The 21,424-nt window shown below is 39.3% G+C and overlaps 1 protein-coding gene across 2 annotated transcripts in view; it reads right to left on the minus strand.

The window, feature by feature from the left end:
- hunk (hormonally up-regulated Neu-associated kinase) overlaps window positions 1-21,424 on the minus strand; it is a 65,977-nt gene that overhangs the window by 22,934 nt on the left and 21,619 nt on the right. For both annotated transcript variants that reach the window (XM_059968674.1, XM_059968675.1), the window contains exons 3-6: window positions 19,217-19,272; window positions 15,091-15,226; window positions 13,720-13,847; window positions 3,194-3,344 (exon numbers count right to left, since the gene is read on the minus strand). In XM_059968674.1, coding sequence (XP_059824657.1) covers window positions 3,194-3,344; window positions 13,720-13,847; window positions 15,091-15,226; window positions 19,217-19,272 — 471 coding nt within the window. The remainder of the gene's footprint in view (window positions 1-3,193; window positions 3,345-13,719; window positions 13,848-15,090; window positions 15,227-19,216; window positions 19,273-21,424) is intronic.

Genomic DNA, 21,424 nt, shown 5'->3' on the forward strand with positions numbered 1-21,424 from the left:
ATCAGGGCAGGTGCAAATCCGACTCAGAATCCAATTTTCCCTGTGGCTTTCTATCCTGCCACAATATACCGGATGTCAAATATATTGTTCCTTCTTGCAGGCGGCTGTTAATCTTCTGTGATTTTAATTTGAAGTGAATCTCTAAATCTCCATTGACTTGGTTTGCATCCTTACATCTAACACCTTCTGTGCAATAATATTTATGAACAGCAGGGCTGGGCTTGAAACTCAATTGCCGATAGGTGTCTGCCTTGAACATTTTTGTTCAATTAGCAGAAGCTCTACTGAAATTGCAGCTTCTGATGGGAACATGAAAGAAACCATGCATATTCTGGTGAATCATATAGTATTGATTTTACAGGTATTCTTCTGACATCAGGGGAGGACCATGCCAACATTTATCGATGATTACTCTGGGCAACATAGATTTTGTTTCCACTGTACTTTTGAGTGTGTTATATGGATTTTGTGCTGCTGATCATGAAAGGCACCATGAGATTTCCCTATCACATACCATTTTTTTTAAATCACCTATCTTTGTTATTTCAATTCATAATTTGAGCCAGAAAAACTGATGCCAAGAAAGGCATTTTTGTTGGTCCACAAATCCAACAGGTTATCAATGGCAGGCAATTCAAGGAACTTCTAGTGGGACTGGAGAAAATAACATGTTGAAAATTTTCTTGGCAACTACAGTGCACCAAGTTACGTGCAGCTGATTAACAGCATGCTTCAGGCACACTAAACCATGAGGTTCAACATGTCACTAAAGATTAATTTTCTACATTCCTATTTAGACTTCTTCCCTGCAAATCTTGGCACTATCAGGGATGGGCATGGTGAAAGGTTTCATCAGGACATTGGAGGTCATGGAGAAATGGTATCAGGGCAACTGGAATCCATCAATGCTGGCTGAGTATTGTTGGACATAAGCAAGAAGCCTCAGATACTAAGTACAAACGAAAATCATTAACAACATATTTTTAGCTTAGTTGAACAATTGCAAGCCATCAGCACTGTTATGCAAATAAATGCATTATAATCAATAGAATTTAATTTCTTATTTCTCCAAGTACCTACATGATACAAGCAGACTTTATTTATTTATCTATCTATCTATCTATCTATCTATCTATCTATCTATCTATCTATCTATCTATCTATCTATCTATCTATCTATCTATCTTTTTACTCATTTCAGTGTGGAATAGGCCCTTTTGCCCCTTCAAGCCGTGCTGCCCAGCAATCCCCTGATTTAATCCTAGCCTAATCACAGGACAATTTACAGTGACCAACTAAACAGCCAACAGGAATGGCTTTAAGCTGTGCAAAGAAATCAGAGCGCCCAGAGAAAACCCACGCAGTCACTGAGAGAAAATACAAACACATTACAGGCAGCAGCGGGAATTGAACCCAGGTCGCTGGTACTGTAATGCGTTGTGTAACCACAATGCTGTTATCATGCCGCCCCAAATTTATTATATTTGGGCTGAGCTTTGTGCGGTCTAACATTAAAAAAACGCCTGAGGAAGCAACGTTTCTGAAAAAAATTGTTGTCCAGTTTTACTTGACTTGTCACTGGAGTTGTACATCCCACTGAATCCAAGCTCGTAATTGATGCCAATCCCATTTTCCTTGTCGCAGCCCCACCAACTATTTCCGAATTAGGCATATGGGACAAATGCAGGCAAATGGGATTATCTTAGATGGACATTTTGAACAGCATGCCTGAGATGGACCGAAGGGCCTGTTTCAAAGCTGTATGACTCTATGAATCTGACTTCAACTCTTTTGCCACATAACTAAGCTAGGAACAATTTATAGTAGTCAATTGAACCTGCCCATCTTTAACAAGTGGAAGGGAACTATTTGCACTATTTATTTATTCATTTTTGTAGCTTGTAGTAATTGTTATGTCTTGCACTGTATTGCCGCCACAAAAAAAAAAGCAAGTTTCACAACATACGTCTATGATAATAAACTCAATTCTGAGTCCACAGCAACCAGAGAGAAACCAACACAGTTACTGTGGGAACATGCAAGCTCCACACAGACAGCACCCAAGGTCAGGATCGAGCTCTGGTCTCTGAAATTAGTGAAGCAGCCTGTGAACAATCTCTCAAATGGGTCTATACCCATGTTTTATAGAACATAGAAACGTATAGCACATTACAGGCCCTGCAGCACAAGATGTTGTGCCAACTACTCCAGAATTTCCCTATTGCATACCCCTCTGTTTTTCTAAGCTCCATGTACCTATCCAAGAGGCTCTTAAAAGACCCTATTGTATCCATCTCTACCACTGTCAATGGCAGTGCATTCCATGCACCCACCACTCTCTGTGTGAAAAACTTGCATGTGACACCCCACTTGTACCTACTTCCAAGCTATGCCCTCTCGTGTTAGCCATTTCAGCCCTGGGAAAAAAAGCCTCTGCCTAGTGACATGATCAATGCCCTTCGTTATCTTATATGCCTCTATCAAGGTCACCTCTCAGTCTCTGTCACTCCAAAGAGAAAATGCCAAGTTCACTCAACCTATTCTCATAAGGCATGCTCTCTAATCCAGGCAACATCCTTGTAAATATCCTCTGCACTCCATCTGTAGTATCAGTGGCCGTGATCGTACATATAAGTTGGATGACAGTAATTTTGAGTTCCATTTGAGACTAGACAATAAAATATAGGATGGCAGTCCAGTGCATCATGTGAGATGTTTTCCTTCAATTGGGAAAAATGGGCTTGACATCCTCTCAGGAGAACATTAAAGATTCCTATACATTACATTTTTTCCCAAAAGGAAAGGGAATTCTCCTTCTACTCGGTAATATTATTGCACCAAACAACATCAATCAAACAGATTTGCCTAGAAATTCAATTCCATCGTAAATGTTTTCATACACTTGAAGGTTTAATTTCATCATGCAAGACAAGCTTTTCACTGTATCTCAGTACATATAACAAATAATAAACCAACTTCAAATCCAATTCATTAAAAAATAAATCACAAAGGAAAATTGTGGACTCTCTCTAAAAGCCACAAAGTCTGTGGCTTCCTGCCAGGTCCTCAGAGCACTGAATGCAATGAGAAACTCAGGCATGCACAGTGATGGCCAAGTAAATCCACAACTTTTGCTGAGATAAACAGGGTTTAATCATGCTATTTGAAACAAACAGAGGTCATTACGCCCTACCGGTTTGAGTAAGCCATGCTTGATGTAGGTGTCCTTGACGTAGGTATCCCTGAGGAGTCGTCATTCAGCCAGTGATCAGAAAGTACCTGTTGAATGTTTGGCCGCTTAATGGGGTCAGGCTCCAGTAAGGATAGTAGAAAATTAATAGCAGCTGGGAAAATAATAAATATAGTATTACAACAGTTATTGATCGCACTAAAATCTCTCTCTCTCTCTCTCTCTCTCTCTCTCTCTCTCTCTCTCTCTCTCTCTCTCTCTCTCTCTCTCTCCCTCCCTCTCCCTCCCTCTCCTTCTCCCTCCCTCCCTCTCTGTGTTTTAGTTGTTTTCTCCTTGACATCTTTATGTAATTTCTCTCGGTCTGTGTCAGGATAGCATTCCAAAGTGATGCCTCATTTTGTTTTCATTGGAGTTTCATACAGGCACCTGCTTTACATTAATTTAATATTAACAGGCAGTCATTCCAAATTCACTCTGTGATTAAAGACAGCATTGCAGCCCGAGGTATACAAATTTTACTAGTCAAGGATTTGGAATATTTCCGAGAGTTATGTTTTTATTTCTGGATTGCATTAACACTATAATATTATCAATTTTCATCTGAAAACAGACTTTAGAAGTAAAGAATAATAACAAATACTGCCACTATGAAATATGATGAAACATGTATAGAGATTGTTCAACAGTTCATTTGTCAGATTTGAATGTTATTAACTGAGTTAAAATGCATGTTCATCTTTTACGGCTTTGTCAAAAGTGGTTCTGAAATAATTCTTAAAAAATGCATTTAGAAATAGAATTGTATTTAGAAATAGAATTCCCACTTTCCCCTTATCTTTTTCCCCTCTTAGGCTACAAACTGAAATTCACTAAATATAGTGAATCTTGAATCTAAATATAGTTTAGACATAAATGAAGTTAATGCTCTTCCCAAGCTTTCATCATTGTTCTGTAAACCAGTTGTTGTGAAGGGTATTCTGTATATAATTTTTCTCTCACAGTAGTTAAGAACTTAGCCCTGTAAAACCCTCTTTCCTCCACTGGTCAGATCAGAGCTCCCATCTTCCACTGTATTCTTACGGTAATTGTATTTTCATGTTTACTATCACCACGCTACCACTCAATAAAAGCAAGAGATTCTGCAGATGCTGGAAATCTTGAGGAACTCACACAAAATGCTGGAGGAACTCAGCAAGTCGGGCAGATCTATGGAGAGGACTCAACATTGACAGTTTATTCCCTCCATGGATAAACCTTGATGTGTTGAGTTCCTCCAGCATTTTGTATGTGTTATACTATCACTGCACTGGAATTCTAGAAAAGTTTAAACAGATTGGGAGTAAATTCCTAATTTCATTCAGGAAACTGACATGATTTAATGGGAAAGAAAGATTTATCCTTCTAACAAGAAAATTAAAATCAATCATAGTAATTAAAATTATTTTAATGGTAAAATAAGCAAATGGATTTTAACAACTCTGCCCAGTTCCTTCAAACTTGAGTTATAATTATAACTTGATCTCTAACAAGTTAATGCTAGTGCAGACATGTTTACCACATAAAACATAGGTTAAACCATCTAAAGGTATTTTAAATTTTAATTGCCTGTGACTTCTACTTATATAAAATTAAAATGTTCTTTTTATCAAAACCAAATGAGAATTTATTTTTTAAGAAAGAGCCTTTCATGCCAGAGGAAAATATCATAGAAAGAATAATTTTAATAAAACTTTAAAAAATTAAGTTTGCATTTTTATTAAGCAAGGCATGTCAAATTTTAACTCACTCGTAGAGTCAACCTTATTCCACAATAGCTGTGTTCAATCTCTTCAGCTACATGCTAATCCTGAGAATGGATATATCTGTGGTAGCTACCAATATCAATCTTATCTTTGTAGGTATTGAAAAATACTCCACCTGCCTTATGAGGTACAAACTAAAGACATCTCTTTTAAAAAGATCGACCATGGTTATGACCATCATGACCTATCTCCCATGTTGATCAGTGAGAACATTTATTCTATCTGCTGTGTTACTGCGCAATAAAGATCTTGGAAAAATTATTGCTAGGCTCAGTGACTTACATTCTGAAATCTTGGCCTACATGCCTTTAGGGAGGAACCTAACTCGCTTAATAACTTCCATGGCAATAGTGGTGACTGAACTTACATCCCACCACTCCTTTAATACCAACCCTTTGTTGCTTTTGTAAAGTACAATGCCATTACAAGCCCACCAACCATAATAACAAAAGCAACTTTAGCAGAGTGGCATTACCAGAGTACAATGAAATCTACTCAGTTTCCAATTCATCATCACATTATAGAAAAATATCTTTTTATTGCAGTTATATTTAGTGATATTAAATATAGCATCAACAATATAGTGCTTAGAAGAAATGCCTTGATAAAAGGTTAAGTTATTGTGAAGGGCAATAATTTTAAAACATTTCTTGCTTTGTGGTATAATTTCTGTTGCTTTTCACCCTCTGGTCCTATAATTTGGAAATTAAGGAAGGAAGGAGTAATCTGAGCTTTGAAAACAAAAAAGAACTGCCAATTTTTCCTCTCCCTGGAGCACATCTGCACAGTCCCAAGCATATAAAATTCACTGGAAGCAGAGTAATGCCAGTTCATCTGCTAAACAGAGAGATCACTACTGATCCATGACCTAACTCCACCTATCAGTCTTTATTACCTTGGGATGAAAGCCATTTGATTCTAGGTGTTTGTCATTCTTAAGTTCTGTCATTATCTTTGTTGAAATTCTACTATGTTAACTTTGGCAAGACCACATCCTGACTTCACTGTTAGTTACAATGGGACATCTGGCATCTATCCCATTCCTCAAATGTAAATACTGATCAATATAATTATTCAACATGCCTGCCTAAGCTTATTTTCATTTACAATGTCATATTATCTGCTTTCAAAAGGCTACATTTTTACTGATGACACAGTTCTTCTAAATTGCAACTAGATTTTGTTGGATTGGTTTGGATATCCTTTGCAGATTTCCATTCGTTCACTTTTTTTTAACCTTTTGCTCCTCTTTGTATCTTTTCTGTCATGAAGATCTGTGCAAGTTTTGCAACTTTGCTATCTTTTTTATTAGGTTTTATGTTGCCCCTTAGTTTAATCATCCATGGATGTCGATTCAGTAATAAGAATTCTTCCTCCTAAACTGGTTATGCATCACCTTAATTTCTTTACTCTCATCCTATTGAAGGGTCAGAGCCGTCTCTACTTCCTGAGGAGACTGAGGTCCTTTAACATCTGCCAGACGATACTGAGGATGTTCTACGAGGCTGTGGTGGCCAGTGCTATCATGTTTGCTGTTGTGTGCTGGGGCAACAGGCTGAGGGTAGCAGACACCAACAGAATCAACAAACTCATTCGTAAGGCCAGTGATGTTGTGGGGGTGGAACTGGACTCTCTGACGGTGGTGTCTGAAAAGAGGATGCTGTCCAAGTTGCATGCCATCTTGGACAATGACTCCCATCCACTCTATAATGTACTGGTTAGGCACAGGAGTACGTTCAGCCAGAGACTCATTCCACCGAGATGCAACACTGAGCGTCATAGGAAGTCATTCCTGCCTGTGGCCATCAAACTTTACAACTCCTCCCTCAGAGTGTCAGGCACCCTGAGCCAATAGGCTGGTCCTGGACTTATTTCCACTTGGAATAATTTACTTATTATTATTTAATTACTTATGGTTTTATATTGCTATATTTCTACACTATTCTTGGTTGGTGCGACTGTAACGAAACCCAATTTCCCCGGGATCAATTAAGTATGTCTGTCTGTCTGTTGATCAGTTTTTACAAATCTTCTGTTGTTTTTTTTCCAATAACCAATTTACCAAGATTACCGTGAAAGAAATTCCCCCAACTTTTTCAGTTATTTTCTCAGTCATAATAAAATTTTCAAAAAATATCTTAAAAAAAGTCGATACATGTGCAATATATTATGGATTTTTTTAAAAAGTGGCTGCTTGAACTACTAATTCCCGTCTGGATCCACTTTTCTTTGTTTAAACACAGTGAGAAACTAAAGTGACATAAATTAAAAACAGCCGCAGACATAGTAGGATTGTATTATTTTTAGTTGGATTTGATATGACTCAATACGACAGTGCCCCAGTTGGTTCCATGTAGATTCAGTTGTTGAAACTGATAACAGCTGACATATCTCACCTACCATAAAATAAGGCCTGTTGGCTGCACTGAGTATCACAGTGCTGGATGATGCATTACAGGGAACTCAACAGGGGAATGGAATTAATCAGGAGTACTTTGACCATAAGACATAGGAGCAGAATTAGGCCATGTGGCCCATCAAGTTTGCTCCACCATTCAATCATGGCTGATCCTTTTTTTTTCTCCTCCTCATCCCCATTTCCCAGCTTTCTCCCCATTATCTTTGATGCCATGTCCAATCAAGAACCTATCAATCTCTGCCTTAAATACACCCAACAACCTGACCTCCACCCCTGCACGTGGCAACAAATTCCACACATTCACCACCCTCTGACTAAAGTTCTCCGCATCTCTGTTTTGAATGGATGCCTCTCTATCCTGAGAATAGCCCTCTTATCCTAGACTCTCCCACCATGGGAAACATCCTTTCCACATCTACTCTGTCTAGGCCTTACAACTTTGAAAAAGTTTCAATGTGATGCGCCCCTCATCCCTCTAAATTCCAGCAAGCACAGACCCAGAGCCATCAAACATTCCTCGTATGATAACATTTTTATTCCTGGAATCATCTTTGTGAACCTGCTCTGGACCCTCTCCAATGCCAGCACATCTTTTCTAAGATGAAGGGCCCAAAACTGTACATGATACTCAAGGTGAGGCCTTACCAGTGCCTTATCAAGCCTCAGCATCACCCCGCTGCTCTTGTACTCTAGATCTCTTGAAATGAATGCTATAATTGCATTTGTCTTCCTCACCACCAACTCAACCTGCAAGTTAACCTTTAGGGTGTTCTGCACAAGTACTCCCAAGTCCCTTTGCATCTCAGATTTTTCTATTTCCTCCCTATTTAGAATATAGTCCGCACATTTATTTCTACTACCAAAGTGCACGACCTTGCATTTTCCAACATTGTATTTCTTTTGCCACTTCTTGCCTATTCTCCTAATCTGTCTAAGTCCAGCTTTGGCTCAATGGGACAAAAGTAAATTAAATAATCATTCAAGTACCTTGGCCAAAGTTTCATCTCTTGGATCCAATTGCTGTACCTGTGTCCTAGTGCTTCTGTTTTAACTCATTTTCAGAAATCCCAAGTATTTAATCTCAAACGTGGCACCCGCCAGGGATGCCCCTTAAGTCCCTTTCTCTTTGATTTGGCTATGGAACCTCTGGCGATAGCATTTTGAAACTGCCCTGAATTGACTGGGATTTGGAGAGGGGGTGCTGAGCATAAAGTTTCTCTCTATGCTGATGACTTATTACTCTTTCTCTCAAATCCGTCTACATCCTTACCTCTAACGTTTTCACTTCTTGACCAATTTAGCCAGATCTCTGGCTATAAGCTTAATTTACATAAGAGTGAACTTCTCCCAATTAATAAAGAAGCACAAGAACTAACATTTCGTGATCTCCCTTTTAAAGTAGTCCATAATCAATTTACTTATCTTGGAATTACAGTCACAAGGAAGTTTAAAGATCTCTTTCGTGAAAACTTTGCCAATCTTTCATATGCTATAAAACAGAGTCTGGTACAATGGTCACCTCTATCTATGTCTTTGGTAGGTCATATTAATGTTGTTAAAATGTATGTTCTCTCCAAATTTTTATACCTATTTCAATCTATCCCAATTTTTATTCCTAAATCTTTTTTTGAATCCTTAGACTATTATTTTGTCATATCTGTGGCAGAATAAGCACTCTAGAATTAATAAAATCCATCTCCAAAAATCTAAAAAAGAGGGTGGCATGGCTTTACCTAACTTTCGTTTATATTATTGGGCAGCTAATATACGTTGTGCTACCTTCTGGTCTTTCTTCCATGGCCAGCCCGAGTGCCCTAACTGGGTGGCAATGGAGCTGAGCTCCACTAAAGAATTATCTATCTCTGCACTTCTTGGCTCTGCACTCCCTAGTAGTCTGCCCAGATCAATAGCTAATCCTCTTGTTAGACACACTTAGTGTATATGGGCTCAGGTCAGGAAATGCTATGGTTTCCAGGGGTTTTCCGTTTCCAGCCCTGTTGCTCATAATCACCTTTTTTTACCTACTACATACGATTCAGCATTCCAGGTTTGGTAATAGGAAGGGCATTAGACATTTTGAAGATCTTTTCATTGATAATCGCTTCGCTTCTTTTCAGCAGCTCTCTGTTAAGTTCAATCTGCCCAATGCTCAATTTTTCAGTTATCTCCAAATCCGACACTTTATTGCTCCTTTAATTCCTAACTTTCCTGAAATGCCTGTGAAAAATGCTATGGACCTATTTCTTTCCATGAATCCACTAGGTAAAGGCTTAATATCAATCATCCGAGATAAACTAGCAGCCTTACGACGGGCCCCCATGGATAAAATCAAAATGGCCTGGGAGCAGGATTTAAATATCTCCTTACCTGAGGAGAGCTGGGATTCAGTTCTCTAATCAGTTAACTCAACCTCTCTTTGTGCTCGCCACTGCCTTTTACAGTTTAAGATTGTTCATAGAGCCCATATGTCTAAATCTAAACTATCTTGATTCTACCCTAGCGTTAGTCCGCTCTGTGATAAATGCAAGAGGGGTTTGGCCTCTCTCATCCATATGTACTGGTTCTGTCCTAGCTTGGAGAAATTCTGGAAAGATGCCTTCACTACGTTATCGTGTATTCTGAATCAGCACCTAGAACCAAATCCCTTAATTGCTCTGTTCGGTTTTTGGGGCGAGACAGATTTATGTCTGGGTCCGACCAAATGCCGAATATTATCCTTTGCCTCTCTCCTGGCTAGACGCTTGATCCTCCTCAGTTGGAGAGATATTGCCCCGCCCACTCATGCTCAATGGCTTAACGACATCATGGCCTGCTTGGACCTCGAAAAACTTCATTATTCAGTTCTCAATTTGGATCTAAAGTTCCAGAAGGTCTGGGGACCTTTTATCAAGTACTTTCATAACCTTCCTCTTGACTAGGGTATTTTTTTTCTTTTCGGTCCCTTGCTTTCAGCTCCTTTTTTTTCTGGTAGAAGGCATTATTACCCTCTGTTGCTGAGTGTATTCACAGTCTGGGAGTTTGGCTGTCCTGACTTATACTCTCTATATTGTGTTGTGGTTGGTCTGGAGTTGCTGTTGTTTTTTTCTTGTGTTGTGGGGCTTGGGGAGGACACTAAGCTTACTTGTCTTTAATTTAGGTGCTTTTTTTTTGTTAAATTCTCTTCCTTTGTAGCATATTGTTATTGTATGCTTAATTTTGCACGGTTTTAATGTTCCTCATTGGGATTTGGGGTTTTTAATTTGTAAAATGTTTTGAAAAACTAATAAAAAAAAATTTTAAAAAATCATTCGTGTATTTATCACACGTACATCAAAACATACAGTGAAGTATGTTAGTTGCATTGATGGTGTGCTGGGGACAGCTCACAAGTGTCAGCACACATGCCGCTGCCCATATAGCACCCGGACAGGACTCCAGTTCCAGTTTCCAGCGAACGTGGACTCAGGTCTGCAGACACTGGGCTTTGACCTCACCGGTAGACTCACAGAGATTCACAGACTTGGCTATGGCCAATGGGCCTCAACTTCCAGACTTCTGATTCATCCTTGGGCTTCAATCCAACACCAGTCCTCCAAATCAGGAACTGCCAATGGTAGGAAAGCAAACACTATGCCTTGAACTCTGGTTTCACTGATTTGTAAACCTGGGTGGGGGGGGGGGGGGGTCATTGGATCTCATTCCTCCTGCCTGCAGAGAAATCCAACTCCAGAACCTATTGACAACTTCCTGACTTGAAAGCATCCTTGTCCATGCTCTGCCGATCTGACATGCAACATCCAGCTACGGATATTCCACATCCATGTCGCTGGTCTTTGAACGCAAAACAGTCACTTAGACGTTTGTAAATGGGCAGAGAGTATGGGTCGATGCATTCAGGCATCAATGACTTGTAATGTGGTAGATCTCTCATTGGTATTCAATAATTCTTGCGGTAGGGAAAGCTCTCCTGGTGACTGCCACAAGTTAAACAAAAATCTCACGTCCACCAACACCAACAAAATTGTAAAAGCAAATAAAATACATTTAATTTTTCCTGAGAGAAATAATAAATACAACAAGTCTTTACAACCATAGGGAATCACTGCTTTCAATCAAATATCTGCAGACTACAAAGTTCTATAATTTAGTGATCTCTTCGGTGCTTCAATATTAATACAAAATTTTGTAGCCATACTCCTTGCAGAAACCAATTCAACTGCAGTATTGGATTATAGTATGTTCTGCAGCCTCATAGGACACAAAAGGCTTGAAGAATGATATTTTAAAGCAGAAACATGAGATCAGAATGTATTCTTTCCTAATATAAAGAGTACTGTAGAAAGGAGGAAGCCATCATTGAAGATACAAATTCCCGTTATTAAAGTAGGGTAAAAGCGGCAGATTACCAGTATCCCTGTCTTCCATTTCACAGATCATTGAAGCTATCCTTATAGGAGTGGTCAGAGAAGGAATCAACATATGTACAAAAAAACACATGTGGAGATAGAAAATGAGTGTGTACAAAAATATATGCGAAGAACAGAAATGCACCATAAATTTGCTAAAATAAGTTTTAAAAAAGCTCAGTTGCAGTAGCATTTTCTGAGTTGTGTTTCTTTCCTTAATTCACTTTTGTCAATTCAATTCACTTTATGAACTATACAATATTCTTACGTTGTCCTGAGAGGAAACTAAGTTATCCTGAACTGCTATAAGCTTGATTTCTGAGTGCCAAAAATCTTTCAATTTATAGAATTGAATTTCAACCCATTGTATTTCCCCTGAAAACAAATTGCAAACAAGCAACAAGCTGCAGTCATTTTACTCATTCTGTTCATTCTACTGATTTGTATCAGTCAATAACATAATTGCCACACTTTTAACCTTGAATTAATTCACTGAACAAGCGCAATGTAATCAGCTTCAGCATGTGAGTTAGGCCATGGTACGTGCTTTAGTATCTCTACAAGTTTTCTAAGCATGGACCACTCAGATCAAAGAGACTCCAAGTTCATCATTAGTCAATGCTTAGCACAAGTCTACACTCAGTTACCTGGCTTCATGCCAAGCAAGAGTGCTTCAGCCAACATGCTGGCAGATCCCTTCTATGTGAGCGTGAGAAGCTGTTGGAATTTTCCTACTGTTACAAGAACGGTCACTGAAGTACTCATTGTCTGCAGTTTTATGAACCAGTGAGGCACCAATGCATTTGAGAGAGGAGAGAGGGTGATGACAGAAACATGGTGCAAAGGAAATTTTAAAAAATACATTGTGATCACTATTTTTAAATGAGGGCAAATTGAGTTGTTGATGCTCCAGAAGGTATATTTACTCCTGCCAGGTTCGCCTTGAACACTGCTGACCCAGCTTTGTTTGCTAATCTCTGTATAAGCTAATATATTCCCTTCTCAGAAGCTTGACCCCTTAGGATATCTGGTTGCCATTACATTTTTCCCCTGGGGAAGTTATTCTCAGAAACATCTGCATTAAAAATTGCAAGTGGAACAAATACAATGAAAATCTTAAAGTTTCATTCATTTTCTTGATGAAGCATTTGCAAGTAAATTTATTCACTTTTATAAAAATCTTTAGAAGATTAAGTTCCCACTGTTTGTTGGGGTCAACCATAGATGCCATGTTCTAGCTGTCAATATGCAATACTCAATACAGGGCAGAACGATATGGGGAGTGAGTTGTTGCCCATGTAGCAGGCTCCCCTCTCCGTGCAGCTGATGAGTCCAAAAGAACGGTAGAGACTGATACAGTTTGGCACCAGCGGTGATGCAGGATTAGCTAGTCAATGTTGAACTCAACATAGGGTTACCTTACGGACTCCAGCTCCTGATTTTTTTTCTCAGAGTTGGTACCAAAGCCTTCACAATGAGTGGTTATAGCTACAAGGCAGCGGAGATTTGAGATCAGAGTTTTCCTTCTCGGAGATGAGCTGCATCTACCCAGAGTGATTGGTTTTAAGGCGCCAGTAACCCATCTTTGCCCTTTTTCCTGTCAGTAGAAATGGTTCCACCAGGCTTAGTAGCTAAGCTACATGAGAAGCCCAGGAACAATTTGAGGCGCATGCAATTGGGGGCATTTAATAGGCAGTGGGAGCTTATTCCCACTACATCCCCCACCCCACCCACTATGAAAACCTAAAGGAATCTAGAAGATTGGGAAGATATTTTAAGCCAACAGAGTAGAAGTAAATGAGAATAAAATTTTTAATGTGATTTCCAGGTTGCAATTATCCTCCAAAGGTACAGAAACTGCTGGTCCCATAGAAAATTGCTCTCGTATAATGTATTATAATAAAACTCATTGTGTGTAATTACCTGATGAGAGATGGACAGGTAGAGGATTAAGGTCCTTATCCACCATTTTCTGGTGCAAGGCTCTTAGGCTGAATGGCTCTACTGTGAAAGGTAAGGTGCCAGTCAGCATTGCATAGGTATTCACACCACTGGAAGACAAAAGAAAAATATAGCAAATGTACCATTGAAAATTAAATAGAACTTTTATCCTAATTTCCCTGAACACAAACACATATCCACCATACCTCAATCCTGCTACATTCCCACATTTCCTGCCCATAGCACAAGTGTAAAATAACATTTAAGGATTACCTTTACTTGTTATATGCACATCGAAACATCAAAGCATGCATCGAAATACATCATTTTGCATCAACGTCCAACATAGTCTGATGATTGTATTGGAGGTAGCCAACAGCTATCGCCACGGTTCTGCTAACAGCATAGCATGACCACAACTTACAAGTTTGCAACTGAATCGCTGACCTCCAACTCTCAGATACATGGAAATGTTCAGGAGTGATTTATTCTAAACATTATCTCAGAATGAAAAAGAACCCTCATCCTTTAACCACAAAGCTGGCTTGGGATCCTGTGATTTAGCTGATCCTATTGAAACTCGTCTTCATTATAAACTATGTTTTAGAAATGACCATATGTCATTTGAAAATTACTTGAAAATAACCTCATCTGCTGAGCAGATGTAGTGATGATTTAACTCAATTCAGGCAGTTGGCCTCTGATTACCAGATGAAAATTGGACTCCAATAGCAACAGGAGAATGAGGAAGATCCTAAGGATAAGCTTGACTGGTTGGCTGAACTCTGTTAACTACCCTGTTGGTGGAAAGTAGTGTGAAGGTCAAACCTGTGATCAATGTCCTGAGGTGAAGTCCAAAGTTGGAGGCCCAACGTCTGTGATTCTAAGAATCTAGGGACAAGGACTAAGGGCAAGGAGATGCTTGTTATGGGACTGGAGGCCCGTCTGGTTGTGTGAGCAGGTGGGACGTGGCAGAGGAAGGTGCTCGTTTTGCTGTTGTCTTGTTTTGTTCTGTTGTTGCTTGTATTGTTCTGTGTAAAATTGTGGGTGTGCTATGGAATGTGTGGTGACGCTTGTGGCCGGCTTAAACCCGCCCTTGGTTGCGCTGGATGTTGATGCAGACATCGCGTTTCACTGTACTACCGATGTGATAAATAAATCTGAATATGTCAGAAAATGTCAACAAATAAAACTTGCCTGGATAAAAAAATAATGAATCTAGTTAATAAAATTAGAAAAAAAATAATGTAGCATTAATTTTGAAGAATAATATAATACATTAAAATTCGAGACATTTACTTGCAATGAATTTCTATTATTTAAATCCAGTCTAATTATCAATAAAGCACTTACATTGACCATATATCGACCTTGGGACCGTACTTCTTCCGTGCTAAAAGTTCTGGAGCTGCATAGGCTGGACTCCCACACTGGGTGCTAAAAGGGTCAGAATAACCCAAAATTCCAGCACAGTTGCTCAATCCAAAATCTAGTGATTCCAAGAGAAAGAACATCAAATTCCAACTGGACATGTACAATCATTCTCAGCTTCAAGATATGCCTCAAAATATTCCTTTACAAACTCTGTCCACAGATTGTAGTGCTTCATTTTCCCAGTCTTGTCTATCAACACTACTTTACCCTCAAATTCTAATATTTTACACTTCCTGCTACAAGTTAGAGTAGAAAATGTTTACATATTTTTAAATCTCCAATTTTACAAAACAATCAGAAATAACAATTGCCCACTCTAAAATTTGAAAAAAAAACAACTCAGATTAAGCACTTTAAAAACTCTTCAGCTATTCCAAATGAAGCACTTGGTATTAACAATCATATGGGGAATTACTAACATTTAACATGAATCTTTTTAAATATTTTAAGAGTCATTGAATTACAATATATAACAGGGGAAAAGATATTTCTGCCCAATGTCTCCATGCTAAACAAGCTGCTTGCACAGTTCAATTCTCCTGCATTTGACCTGCACACACCACTAAATCTTTCCTATTCATGAACCTTGAATATGGCCAAACGTCTTTTAAATGTTGTAGTTGGCCAGGCCCCTACCACTTTCTCTGGTAGCTTGTTCCATATACCAATATACAATATACAAAAAATATGCATATATTGTGTGAAAAATTTACCACCCAGGCCCGCTTGAAATCTATGCTTTAGACTCTTCTACCCTGGAAAAAAATCTTTGACCATCTCCTTACCTGTGCCCCCCATAATTTTATAAACCTCTCATAAACACCTCAAAAACATCTCAGCCTGTCCAGTCTCTTTTTAAAACTAGAGCTCTCCAATCCAGGCAAAATCCTTACTGATCTTTTCTGCACTCTCACAAGGTTAATGACATCCGACCCATAGCAAGTGTGTAGCACTGTGAGGATTTTTTTTTTGATATCTCAAGAACCTTCAATAGCACACAGCCCTCATTGTGGAGGAAAAGCTCTTTCCATGCAGGTTGGCACTTCCACTGTGTAGATAATAGACTACTTGACCGGCAGACCACAGTTCGTGGCGCTTTGGAGCCATGAGTCAGACATGGCTATAAGCAGCACTGGGGCCTCACAGGGGACTGTACTGGCTCCCTTCCTGTTTACCCTGTATACCTCAGACTTTAGATACAACACTGAGCCATGTCATCGACAGAAATTCTCTGATGATTCAGCACTAGTTGAGCATATAAAGGGAGATGGGAGGGTGAATACAGGGCTCTGGTGCAGGACTTCGTCAAGTGGTACAAGCTGAATCATCTGCAGCTCAACATCAGTAAGGGAAAGGAGATGGTGAATGACCTTAGGGAAACTAAGCCTGCGCTGCTCCTTGTTACTAGTGATGGTGAGGACATGGTTGTGGTAAGGACATACAAGTACTTGGGAGGGCACCTGGATGGCAGACTTGAGTGGATTACCAACACAGGGGCTGAGTACAAGAAGGACCAGGGTCACCACTATTTCCTGAGGAAACTGGGGTCCTTCGCAGTACACAAGCCTTTCCTTCACGCGTTCTACCAGTCTGTTGTTGCCAGTACAATTTTCTATGTGGTGGTGTGCTGGGGTAATGGCATCAACATGGGAAATGCCAACAGGCCCAATAAACTGATCAGGAAGGTTGGATCTATTATAGGAGTCAAACTGGACATACTAGAGGCTGTGTTAGAACAAAGGACCCTATGGAACATCCTGGCAATTCTGGAGAATGTTTCTCACCCTCTGCATGATATCTTGGCTGAACAGAGGAGCACTTTTAGTAACAGACTAAGACAACTGCACTGCTCCAAAGAGCACAATATGAAGTCATTCTTATCCTTGGCCTCTAGGCTCTATAAATGAGTCAACTTATAGCTGGGGAAGTGATGACCCGTCTCCTGTTAGAATGTTTGAGGTAACTCATTTTTTTAATTCTTTCTTACTTCTCTTCTAATATTTGTATAGTTGTGTATCTGTGTACTTATTTGTATTAGCACGTGGTCTAGTGGATAAGGCATCAGTCTAGTGATCTGAAGGTCACTGGTTCAAGCCTCAGCTGAGGCAGCGTGTTGTGTCCTTGAGCAAGGCACTTAACAACACATTGCTCTGCGACAACACCGGTGCCAAGCTGCTTGGGTCCTAGTGCCCTTCCCTTGGACAACATCGGTAGCGTGGAGAGGGGAAGGCTTGCAGCTTGGGCAACTGCTGGTCTCCCATACAACCCTGCCCAGGCCTGCGCCCTGGAAACCTTCCAAGGTGCAAATCCATGGTCTCGTAAGACAAACGGATGCCTATTATTATATGTACTTATAATGCTACTGAGACACTATAATTTCCTTTGGGATCAATAAAGTATCTATCTATCTATATTCCAGCTGTGGTCTTACTGATGCCCTGTATATTACTTGATATTACTCCCATCTAGTGTATCTAGTGTACTCAGTTCATGTCTGATGAAGACAAGCATGTCATGTGCCTTCTTCAGCACCTTGTCTATGTGTGTCATTGCTATGTATTTGTGCTCTTTGGTCTCTCTGTTCTACAATGCTCTCCACTGCCTTTCAATTACTGTTTAAGTCCTGCTCTGGTTTTGCTGCCCAAGATGCATCACTTCATACTTAACTGAATAAAATTCCATTCTATCAGTCTTTGGCCCACTTTCCCAGTTAATGTATATCCTGTTGTAACTTTAGACAAAGCTCTTTACTGTCTACCACCCCACAAATTTCAGTGTCATCTGTAAAATTACGATTCATGCCACCTACATTCTTAACCAAATTGCACCGATCCCTGTGGCACACAACCAGTCACAGGCCTACACTCTGAAAAACAACACACCACTAACCCCCCCAACTCCTTCTCAAAACCATTGTGTATCCAGTCAGCTATTCTATCATGGATCCCATGAGGTCTCACCATATGGACCAGTCTATCATTTGTACCTTGTCAAATGGGTTGCTGAAGTCTACATAGATAACATCTACCACTCTGCCCATGTCAATCCTTTTGGTTACTTCAAAAAACTGATGAGGCATGATTTGCTAATGCACAAAGTCATACTGACTTTCTCTAATCGTTCCTTAATATGCTTCAAGACATCAAAATTCTATTCATTGAATTATCAGATTTTCTACACAGTAAATGCAGAAGAGAAGTATTAATTTTAAGACCTCATCAATTTGAATATTGCAATATGCGCTTTTATATAGTTCCTTAACCTATCAAACACTTTCCAGAATGAATAGCAATTGGAGAACAGCATCAAAAGCTAACAGTTTATTTTTTTTGTAGCTGCCTTTAACTATGTCACTGGTGCTCTCAGGTATCTGCTCATTCTCACAGACGAAATTTTCTAGTTCACTGTTCACTCCTGACAACTTAAACTAAGATAAACAGAAAATCTGGAATATTCATGAGATTAATCATTACCTCACAAAGAGAGAAAAATTTTTTCAAAACAATTATTTGTGTGGACCCCTTTGTCAGCTAAAGGTCCCTAGAAAGTATTTACACTTGTTTGCTCCAAGCAAACTGAACTGGCTTGTCTTTCTCACCTTATGTTTCCATTATTTTCATCTTCTCAAATCCCCCTTCAATCCTTATTTTTAATTTTAATGTCTGCATAGTCCCTCTCCAAGAAAATTCCTCTAGTAATGATCAATCTCCTCCCAGTATTTTTATTAATTTTACCACATAATATTCTCCAGAAATTTCCTCATTCTATTTATTTAATAATTTATTGAGATACAGTGTGAATAGGTCTTTCCGGCCCTTTGAGTGGCACTGCCCAGCAACCCCTTTGGGACTGTGGGAGGAAACCAAAGCACCCAGAGGAAACCCATGCAATCACAGGGGGAACGCACAAACCTCTTTACAGACAGCAGTGGGAATAGAACCCGGCTCGGCAGTACTGTAAAGCATTGCGCTAACCCCAACAGCATGAGAAAAGTTTCAAAGTATCCAACCCTTCCCAATTCTGAACCAATGCCCACTGAGCATACCTATTAATTTTATATTGTTTTCTTCATCAAGTAAAAGGTTTTCAATCTTCAGATCTCTGCAAAAAGAACAAAAGTGAAACTCATTAACTCATTCAGAAAACTGTTACTGTATTTAGAAAGAAATAACTTTGGTTAAAGGGGCAAGACACTACTGAAGAGAAAGAAAGCTAGAACTAATGTAATTAAGCCATACTAAACGTATGCAATTACTCAGAGTTAGCACATTCACAAAATTTGAATGCAGTCATTGAAAACCAGGTAGGATGTTTACTGCTCATGAAATGGGCTGTTATGCTCTGGGGATCTGTCAAGCTTGTTTGTGGCACATAGGCACTGGAGGAATAAATATCTCATTCTACAGCTCTGAGGTAAAGCAACACATTATAATTTATTTTTAAGCATGTCTAATGGCTTTGAAAACTGTGTGAAGACCCACAATATTTGCAGAAAGTGGGGCAGCACCTTTTTTCACAGTGTTGGTAAACACTCCTGCATTCGATTCCTCTGTGGATTATTTAACCAAAAAGACATTAATGGATTAAAAGAGAAAAGCATAGATGGGAAACTGTTACTACTACATTAAATAATTATTGCACAGAAGAATTCTCAATTGCAGGTGCAATGCTCTTTCTAGTACGGCAGTAAAATAGCTTCAGGCTAGGCAGAAATGTCTGCTTTGCAAAAGCAATAAATAGCTGATTTTGTGGCAATTCAAAGCTACAATTGCAACCAGGAATAAATTGTATTTGAGCATTTCAAGTCCAAATTGGATACTTGTAAATAGCTTGACTTTATTCTGTTCAGTCTGCAAGTAACAGATTTGTATGTGCAGAACGATGCATTCTCACAAGAAAAAGCAAGATTTTCAGTGAAGAATCTGTTAAAAAAGCAACTGACTGGGTCCAATTTATCATCTGAAATAATTCCTATTATGATAATACTTTGTTCCCTTTCTATATATAATTATTCTTCACCTTCCTAAGACCACAGGACATGGGAGCAGAATTAGGCCATTTGGCCCATCAAGTCTGCTCTGCTATTCATCATGATTGATTTATTTTCCCTCTCAACCCAATTCTCCTGCCTACTCCCCATACACCCTTACAAATCAAGAACCTACCAACCTCCACTTTAAATACACCCAATGGCTTGGCCTTCACAGCTGTCTGTGGTAATGAATTCCACTGATTAATCATACGCTGGCTAAAAAGAAAACCTCCTCATCTCTGTTCTACAGGGACTTCCTTATTATCTGAAGTTTTGCCCTCTGATCCTAGACATGTCCACTACAGGAAGCAACCTTTCTACGTCCAATCTATCTAGGCCTTTCATTTTGGAAGGAGCAGTGTAGTTTGAAATGCTGACTTTTTAATGTGCACCTTAACACATTAGTCAAAAATAGTATAGGATGCAAAACATTTCTCAGTATAAGGAGGGAAAAATCAGCCCCAGCTGCTGAAAAAAATCCATCCATATACTTTTTGATTGAAGACAGCTTGGTTTTATCATTATAGGTATATAAGACAAAAGAGACTGTGCCACCATTCTATTATGGCTGATTTATTACCCTCTCAATTCCATTCACCTGTTTTCTCCCTATAACCCTTGACCCCCTTAGTAATCAAGAACCTGTCAACTTCCGCTTTAAATGTACTTGTTGACTTGGCCTCCACTGCCTTCCATTATAATGATTTTCACAGATTCACCATCCTCTGACAAACTCCTCCTCACCCCTGTTTTAAATGGACGTCCATCAATTCTAAGACTGTGCCCTCTGGTCCTAGATTCCCTCACTACAGGAGACATTCTTTACACATCCATTCTGTTTAGTCCTTTCAATATTCAATAGATTTCTCCCTTTATTCCTCTAAACTCCTGAGAGGGCAGGCCCTGAGCCATTAAACGCTCCTCATATGTTAACCTTTTCTTTTCCGTAATCATTTTCAAGAGCATCCTCTGGACTTTCTCCAATGGCAACATATCTTTTCTTGGATAAAGAGCCCAAAACTTCTCAAAATACTCCAAGTCTGGTCTGACCCATGCCTTATAAAATCTCAGCATTACATCCTTGCTTTTATATTCTAGTCCTCTCAAAATGAATGCTAACATTCCATTTGCCTTCCTTAACACCAACTCAACCTTTAAGAAATCCTGCACAAGTACTCCCAGGTTCATTTGCACCTCCAATTTTTTTTTATAATTTCTCCC

The sequence above is a fragment of the Hypanus sabinus genome, chromosome 4 (genome assembly GCF_030144855.1).
Source record: "Hypanus sabinus isolate sHypSab1 chromosome 4, sHypSab1.hap1, whole genome shotgun sequence".
In the NCBI taxonomy this organism is placed as follows: Eukaryota; Metazoa; Chordata; class Chondrichthyes; order Myliobatiformes; family Dasyatidae; genus Hypanus; species Hypanus sabinus.